Raw genomic sequence first — 9,831 nt, 5'->3', positions numbered from 1 at the left:
CAGATTTACTTTTTTTGGGGGTGATGGGGCTGGCTGAAGACCTGAAGTATATTCTCGATTTTGTATAAGGGTTTAAAATGTGCGACTTTTTGCTTCAAATGCTGGTTGTTTCTTCTCTATATTTTTTGAGGCATTTTATACGTTCTCAGTAAAATAGTGCGTTTATCAAAAATGTTTCAGGGCGAAGATGATTCCAAAGTGGCTGTAAGTTGTCAACGGGGGGGGTCGGTAGCACGGGCGGGCGTGGTCGACGGACGGGTCGGGTCCGCCCCCTCCTAGAATTTTCAGGGGCAAAAGTATTTTAGTCTAGGTAAGTCTTGACGTGTAACCCCAGTGCAGGACATGTAGGGGGCCTACATTAAGCACAGTTTGGTAGTAAGATTTTTAGTCTGGTGTCCCCAAAATAAAAATCTCCACCAACAGTGATGTTATTGTGAATAAGATTGTTTAATATGCTGCCCTCATAGTGCAAAAAATTGCATCGAAAGAGGTACCGTGATTACTTTCAACAAAATCGCCCGACCCCTCCCTAAACAGGCGGGGACACGCAGCCCTGAAGGATGGAAAAAACCTGATAATTCTAATGATAAAGATGTCCAAAAATTGATATCTTTTAGATTGCAACTTTTAACAATTTTATGCACAGTGGGAGGGGACACTCCCTCTCACGCCCTCCCCCCCCGGCGCCGTTCCGTGCCCTTGAGCTCGCATGATTCGCCCCCCCTGACGCCCCCCCCCAGAATGTTATTCTGGATCCGCCACTGGTTGTGTGTGTGTAGGGGGGGGGGGGGGGGGGTGCGTGTTATTAAACCTCTGGGATCTAAAGAAAAAAATTACCCTAGAATTCACAAAATTGTACTTATACAATATCAATTTTTTTCAATTCCCTCAAAAACGGCCATCTTGAAGGTTCTAAATTGCTAAAATCCAAGAGCTTCCGAGGGTTCCGCCCCCTGGACCCCGGGCAATGGCTCTGCCCCTGCGCCCTGCCAGGGGCCCTAGGGCGGGCTGACCCCACCCATTAAGGGCTTTGCGCCAAGGCGCTCGCGGTGTGCGCTACTCGCGCACACTCTTCATATACATTGCGATGGAAGTAACAGCGAATAATCCCACCCACAACTGAGGACCTGTCTTCGCCACTGTACACACATATCAGAAATAAATAAAATGTCACACGCATAGTGCTATACATACAGCCAGGAGTGAATAATAGAGTCTCTATTGAATAAGTGAATTCTAGTGAATAATAGAATCTCTATTATTCACTCCCGATAAAGTTAGTATCAGCGTACGTAATAGCGTACGCGCGCGCCGTAGTGTTCTAAAGATACATATACTACGAATATAACGTATATTGATTTTCTATGGGTATTACAGCTGGAAATCAATCTCAATTAATTAGCAACCCTACTATGAGTTGAAAGTTACCATAAATTATATCAAGAGTCCATAATAAAGACTATTTCTCTCTATTATATGGATTCTTGATTATATATATGCAGCTAGTGGCTATTTTAAGAAAATACAAAGCCACTGACATTAATTATTGCATATACATTGTTAATTTTAATATACTGTCATATTATATTTTTGCTTAAAAATCATTTTAACTAATAACACTTTTTTTTTAGAAAAATAACCTTATAACGCGTACGTGCAGCGCCAAACGATTCCACCAGGTCCCTTGTAACATTACAGATATAGAATAGAGATATAATATCAGGAGTGTATAATACCCTATCCTATTATACACTCCTGATAATATCTATTATATATCTATGGTGATATTCAATATACGTGATAGCGACAATTAACGTACCCTTAAATCAGCCGTACGTAGCGTGCATGCCCTTAATAATGACGTGTTATTCGCAAATGCTTCCTGGATGTTTATAGCACTTGGTGGATTAATTATATGTGTCCCCAGCTCCATAATTCCGTATCCCTACCCCTACTATGACGTCAGCATTTCTTACAAACGAGTTCGTCGACAACGGTCGCAATGCGAAAAAGGTGGAAGGAGCATCGTTAAAATACCCCACTGATTACGTTAAAACTAAAATGCGTTTTATTAAAACCTGCCAGGCTGCCACTCCTGATAATTATCATTCCCAGGATCATTCATGTTGTCTTTTCACATAGATACTATAGTATGTTCTCTATAACAGATACTGTTTTTTGTTAGTCTGCCTAGAGTCGCGCTCATACGTTAGATGTCGCCACATAGACGTCGATATTTGTTTTAGTAGTTTTTAGTCGGCAGGACGCATTTATTCCAAAATGAAATAAAATGAACAATTATTATTAGAATAATAATATATAATTGCATGTTCTGTTATGCAATGGATAAATATATTATTTATATACTAATATAAAAATAAATATTAATAAATATATATATACATATAATCAGGGGTTAATAATAATAGATTTGTCATTATTAAGCCCTGATATAATCAGGAGTGTATCAATGATCCACTCCTGCAAATTGATACACTCCAGCAAATTGATACACTCCTGATATAATCACTAGGCATGGATGCAAACAGTGTAAATTAATAAATTTATGTTATTCTACCAACAAAGTAGCGCCATACAGTTGATTTCTTCATATTACAAAATATAGTTAAAGCCTATATGCGAACGCCCAAAAGTACGCATGTTAAACCTTGTAATGTGTAGCTATGTTATTTTTTAATTATATGCATCAGTAAAAATATTTATGAAACGCTCTAAACATATTTTTAACGCGATATTGTAAAGGAACTATGTGAAAAACACGTCTCTCGTGACGTCACACGGATGACGTTTATTTGGGAACTAATTTCTCGGCTGCGCGCATTATAGCAACTGGAAAACTAGCAGTCATTTGCGAATATAAATACTTCACGGGGTGGATTCGCTGCATCTTGCTCCATTTTTTACGACACGTCGGCTCTTCTTGCAGCATACGCATTCTCTGACAGTCATGCCAGCTCAGTGTATTCATCATTCACGGTTTTACTAATTCGGGAATTTAAAATGATGTTGTTTTGAGTTTCAGTTCGAGTAGATACGCCGGGAGATGCCCGATTGTATGTAGGTACGTGATCGTATTACTGTCCTGAACCTTACGTTGTGTATTTCTTGATTTGTAGTAATTATGTGATTGTATGAATTTATAAAGTTCCAAACCCCGGTCAGTTCGTGTTGGCGTTTCCGCCTTGAAGGATAAGCCAGCTAGTTCCCCTGTGTCTGGTGAGGCGCAGCAACGAGTAACAACGAAGATAACACAAATAATTTCATAAGTCTAAAAGTGAGCTTCCACGCACAAGAATTTATTGTTGCTCACGACACACACGTGAGCAAGAGTCCAGAAATGTAGTAGTCTAACACATGACTCTGTCCGTCCGTCCGTCAGTCTCTGAGTTTGTCCGTCCGTCCGTCAGTCTCTGAGTTTGTCCGTCCGTCCGTCAGTCTCTGAGTTTGTCCGTCTGTCCGTCAGTCTTTCCAACACCGTGAGAATATATGTGCGCACATAGGGAGAGCTCTCTCACTTCCCCGGTGTGGTCATATATATATATACAACTAACAAGGTGACGTCATATCATTCTACCCGCGTGTGGGACCATATTGCGTACACGTGTACATGTTCTCCTCTAACAACGTGTCGAACATCTAGCAATCACGTCTCATTCACGTGTACATATACGTGTAATCGACACTATGTTATTTAAATGCGCACGTCTGGTCTTTTCCGAATTCTGCATTCACAGGTCCGGGTGTTCGTCGACGCAGTAGAATTAGCATACGGTGCATCCTTAGCTAGTCACATGTATAATTTCACCATGAATATTTTTTCAATATTTTTTCGCTCTTTTTAGCAAGAGGAGGATAGTGTCTTTTGTCCTACCCGGATCTACGTACCTGGTTGTACAAGTATCGAACTGCCTCTAACGAAGCGAGTGACCAAAAGTGTCCGAGGCGTGTCCCTGCGACCGGCGTGCGTCTACATTCGAATCACATAATTATCGCTTCACTACACTTACAACCTTTACTATATATAAAGTTGACGGCTGCCATCTTGAGGGAACCATGGCATTGACGACGAAAATGTTTGTCATCTGGTCTCTGCTGTCAGCGCTGGCTCTCAGCAATGCTGCACCCAACGTCGAAAGCGAACAACCGTTGACGTGCCCCCCATGTATTTGCAACGTGACAGGGATGTCACAGTCGGTGTGCACGACACAGCCGCAGACCAGTGTAGGTAAGACTTGCCGCTTAAGTATATACTCTACTGGTAGATATATGCGCAAATTAACGCACTGAACGTAATTAAATTTCGTACTTAACATATTGAAATTGTAACTAAGTCGCATAAACCAAAATTACATCGGGCGAATTTTACGTGCAGTAGCAACTTCCCCGGGAATAGCACAAGTGGTTGCACCTTGCTTGTTTGTATCTTGTATCTTGGCTCCCTCTCTTGTATTTCACAAGGCACTCGTGATTTCATCGAAGTGCGGGGATTATTTAGAGAAACAGAAGATTATTACCGCCTCTAATTCTCTAAATATTAGTGTTTCGAATCACCAGAATTTTCCGCACATACCCTAACTCTGGTTTCAATAACCCGTGTTTGTCCCCTCTCCAGCCGTCTATTTGTTCCCCATCCTTATATCTATTATAGCTATCACAATTATATAAATGTTCCAAGTCCTCTTTCATATTCTTATTACATCGATTACACCTGTCGTCACTGAAGTTATTTCTAAAGTAACATTTGAGCTTAATCATGCAAATTTTACATTTAAATGCAAAACACGAGTCGGCAAATGATAATTCTTTCATATATTCCTTCAATCCGTATGTTTCAATGTTTATCATCTTCATTTTTGTTTTTCCTTTGGTTTTCATTTTATCTCTTGTTATTACACTTTTAAAAATAGCTTGTTTTACTTGGTTTTTCCAGGCTTTCTTTGTTTTTATTCCGATGGTTGTGAGTGATATTCCTAAATCATAGTTGTCTAAAATTTCCGAGGTTTCGTTTGCCCAATTTTTTCTCCCTCATTAGTCTGTTGTATGTAAACTCTTTTCATCAATCTATTATTTTCCAAATTAACTATGAATTGTAGAAGCATGAGTTTTTTGTAATTTATCTTGTCTAATATCGGTAGAATACCTAGCTCTATTCACAAAGCTTCTAGCGGTGTTTTACTGTGTGCTTTTAGAATTTTGCGTAAGCACTCATTTTGAAAGTCTTCTAACATTTTTTCTTTTTCCTTGGTCAGGTTTGTCCAAGTTTTACTATTATTTAAGAAGGCGGGTTGCACCGTGCACTCGTATAGTTTTACTCTCGCTTCTATCGTATATTTTCTATAGTTTTGCTCATCAGTCAATGATATAATTTCTCTCATTATGTATCGGCATTTTTCCGTTCTGGCTTTAATCATATCTGTATATAACCTCCTTTCTCGTTTATTAAATCTCCTAAGTATGTGTATTTAGAGCATTTTCTAATTACTTGGTTACCTAGTAGTACGTCTTTCTCCATCTTATCTTTGTTTCCAAATTTAACTACCATTATATTGGTTTTATTTATATTAAATTCTAACCTTTTTGCTATGGCTAACCTTGAACACGCTTGTGCTATTTTAGCTATCGTTATGTGGTCCCCAATTCAGAGAATGTCGTCCATATATAAAAGTGGACCAATTTCTATATTATTGCCATACATATATACTGATTTAGTTAAATTATTTATATGATCTAAGGTCATACAACATAATATGGATCCTAAAATAGTTCCCTGGCGAACTATCTCTTTTGTTTCGAATCTTTCTGTTTCCCCTACCGGTGTTTTAACTGTGATTAATGCCCTTTCATTCATTTTAAAGAATAAGTCCCAGCAGGGGCCCCCTCAGCCCTTTGTACCAAAGCTCCACCATCGAATCTTTAAGCCAAAGGCTGTCGAAACATTTTTTGATGTTCTCAAACAGTAGACTAATGTTTTTCTTTTGTTCTCTATGTTTGTCAATTTTATCCCTCTCAGTACACATAAATTGTCAGTTGTGCTGTATCCCTTTTTACCCCCACATTGGATTTTGCAAGCATCTAAGGTTTTATGTTTACGTTTCCATATCCATTTTTCAACTATTTTGCTTATGATGTTTGTGAGGAAAATACCTCTTGTGTTATTTAGGTCTCTTATTGACCCTTTCCCTTTATACACAGCCTTTATTTATTAACATTAAATTCCACTGTATTGGTGTCATTGCTCCTTGGAGTAGTGAATTCACAATTACTTTCAATGATGTTATTATTTCTCTACCTCCACTCATCATCAGTTCGTTTACCATTCCTTGGTTATCTCTCGCTTTTCTTTGCATTTTAGCGTATCAATTACTTGCTGAATTTCGTTATTGTCGGTATTCTCTTGTATTATTTTTATATTTAGGGTTCTTATTCTTTGGAAAGATTTCTCTACTGATTCATTAATAATAATTCCCAGTTCCAACTCATTCTTGGGGGGTTTGGTTCTTAAGAGTTCTTCAAAATACTCGGCGTAGGCTTGCTTTATTTCGTCCGCTTTTTCTAGGTTAGTGTTAGGATCATCTCTCTTGGCTAAACAGGAAGCCTTCATTTCCTTGCTTGGTAGCATTCTTTTACGTATTTTCCAGAAACCGCCCGAATTTATCCCTCCCTGTTTCTTTAGTTCTCCTAATTGCATGTAGAGTTTCTATTTTCGTTCCACTTGTTGTTGTACTCCTATTCGATTATTTATCAGTCTTATTCTTTCACTTGCCATATTGTTCAATTGGTTATTATTGTCTTGTTTGGCTTTACTCAGGATTTTTTTTAAACGTCGCTTAATATCGAATAGTTGCTTGATTTCCTTGCTTATCCTGGAACCACTTCTTTCTCTTGGCTTAGTAAAGCATTAAGATATTTTGTGTTTTATAATCTTTGTCCATTTAGTATATTTCTCGTTGAGGCTACCTGTTTCTTCCCATATTTTAGCAAATTTGCTGTTATCAGTTGCTTTTTTTTATTTGTTAATACCTTTTTGGCTCCTAATATTAAATTGGCTCTTTTGGTTGATTTCTTTAGTCTCGATCTTTATTTGGAAATTAATATTTACTTCTATAATATTGTGATCACTGTATTTCGCGATTGTTTTTCCATCCCTATTTTCATACCTGCACAGGCCCCACTCCCTATCTTCATCAATTTTCATTTTTGTTATTCCCTATCAATGATCACGTAATCAATTATAGATTTTTGTTCACCCTGGACCCTTGTCCACTTCCCTTCACATTTTTGCGTCTGATTCAACATGATTAGTTTATTTCTTTTGACCATGTTTACTAATTTTTGTCTTCCCTTTGATGTTTCTTTCTTATTCCCTGGAATTATATCTCCTACTTTAACATTAAAATCCCCTATTATCATACACATCTGGTCTTGTTGGTCGGTTTTTATTACTTCTTCTTCAATAGCCTCAAACATTTTACTGATTTCTTCTTGTGGTGTTCTGGACTCTTGTGGTCCGTAGATTATTCCTAGTCTAAATTTAATTTTCTTGTTATCTATTTGTACCCATTTTTGTTCTCCTGCTTCTCTAACCTCTTTTATCCCCACTGTTACATTGTTACATTGTTACATTGTTACATTGTTACATTGTTACATTGTTACACTGTTACACTGTTACCTGCTTCTTTACCCCTAGGAGTATCCCTCCTCCCATTTTATCTGTTCTATTGGTTGTATAAGTATCATAACGTGGTATGTTTACCGTTTCATTATTGGTTAGGTGTGTTTCTACTATTGCAATTAATGATGGTGTTTTATTTTCTATTAAGTCCATTAGGCTATCATTTTTTGACCGTATCCCTCTTGTGTTAGCGTAAATGATATTGAAGTTAGTATAGATACTTTTGTTACCTTTTGAACGTTTTGTTTTTCTTTGCTTTTTGTCTTTATTATTATTGTTTCCTTCCTTATTTTTTATTGCTGGGTACGCACGCACGCATGCACGCACGTGTACGTGCGCACGCACGCACGCACGCACGACCGTGTACCTGCACACGCGCGCACACACGCACGCACGCACGCACGTGTACGTGCACACACACGGACGCACGCATGCATGCACGCACGTGTAAGTTTACACGCACGCACGCACGCACGTGTACGTGCACACACACAGACGCACGCACGCATGCACGCACGTGTAAGTTCACACGCACGCACACACTTATGCACGCAAGTGTACGTGCAGACGGACGAACGCACGCATGCACGCACGTGTACGTGCACACGCACGCACGCACGCACTCACGTCTACGTGCACATGCACACGCGCGCACACACGCACGCACGCACGTGGACGTGCACACACACGCACGCACGCACGCACGCACGTGTACGTGCACACGCACGCAGGCACGCATGCGCGCACGTGTACGTGCACGCGCACGCATGCACGCACGCGTAGGTACACACGCGCACGGACGCACGCACGCACGTGTACGTGCATATGCACGCACGCACGCATGTACGCACGTGTAAGTGCACACGCACGCACGAACGCACGAACGCACGTGTACGTACACACGCACGCACACACGTGCACGCACGCGCGCACGTGTACGTGTACACGCACACATTCACGCCCGCACGCGTGCACGTATACGTGCACACGCACACACGCACGCACACACACACACGCACACACGCACGCATGCACGCACGTTTACATACACACGCACGCCCGCATGCATGCGCGCAGTTGTACGTGCACACGCACGTACGCACGTCTACGTGCACATGCATGCACAAAAGGAAGTGTACAGGTCTGTACACGCACGCACGTACACACCAACGTACTCATGCACACACGTGTACCTGCCCACGCACGCACGCACACGCACACGCATGCACGCATGCCCGCACGTGTACGTGCACACGCACGCACGCACGTGTACGTGCACACGAACGTACGAACGTGTACGTGCACACTCACGCACGCACGCACGTGTAAGTTCACACGCATGCCCGCACACACGTACGTGTACGTGCACACGCACGCACGCAGCACGCACGTGTACGTGCACACGCACGCACGCAGCACGCACGTGTACGTGCACTACATAAACAGCGCTTTCTATCAGAACATGTGGTCATTCATCTGTAAATGTCAAGCAGCACGCTTCGCTTCTGCCAATCATGACACATAACAAATACACGTGACCTGATCTATGACGTCACGTGAAACACTCCTATATAAGTGACGGCTGACATCTTAAGGGAACCATGTCATTGACGATGAGGATGTTTGTCATCTGGTCTTTGCTGGCAGCGCTGGCAGTGCTGGCTCTCAGCGATGCTACGCCCGCAAGAACAACCGCAACGCAACAACCGCAACCGCAAACGACGACCGCAAGAACAACCGCAACGCAACAACCGCAACCGCAACCGCAACCGACGACCGCAAGAACAACGTCGACGTGCCCCCCATGTAATTGCAACGTGACAGTGATGCCACAGTCGGCGTGCACGACACAGCCGCAGACCAGCGTAGGTAAGACTTGCCGCTTAAGTACTCTACTGGTAGATATGCGCAAATTAACTCCCTGAACGTAATTAAATTCCGTACTTAACATATTGAAATTGTAACTAAATCGCATAGACAAAAATGACATCGGCCGAATTTCACTTGCAGTATAAGCTTTCCTGTGAATAACCCAAGTGGTAGCACATTGCTTTTTCCGTTTAAAAATCTTGTTAAGCATCGAAAATGGTATAGATTGTTTAATTAAAAATTAATACATACCTATGGCGACTTCTTGG

General features: G+C 41.1%; 1 protein-coding gene across 1 annotated transcript in view; it reads left to right on the top strand.

Moving 5' to 3' along the window:
- LOC106811368 overlaps nt 1-9,831 on the top strand; it is a 12,632-nt gene that overhangs the window by 991 nt on the left and 1,810 nt on the right. The window contains exons 2-3 of the mRNA XM_014814955.1: nt 3,044-3,082; nt 4,049-4,246. Coding sequence (XP_014670441.1) covers nt 4,075-4,246 — 172 coding nt within the window. The 5' untranslated portion in view covers nt 3,044-3,082; nt 4,049-4,074. The remainder of the gene's footprint in view (nt 1-3,043; nt 3,083-4,048; nt 4,247-9,831) is intronic.

The sequence above is a fragment of the Priapulus caudatus genome, unplaced genomic scaffold (genome assembly GCF_000485595.1).
Source record: "Priapulus caudatus unplaced genomic scaffold, Priapulus_caudatus-5.0.1 Scaffold531, whole genome shotgun sequence".
In the NCBI taxonomy this organism is placed as follows: Eukaryota; Metazoa; Priapulida; class Priapulimorpha; order Priapulimorphida; family Priapulidae; genus Priapulus; species Priapulus caudatus.
The sequence above is the reverse complement of the archived record's forward strand: the minus strand, read 5'-3'. Positions and strand labels throughout refer to the sequence as shown.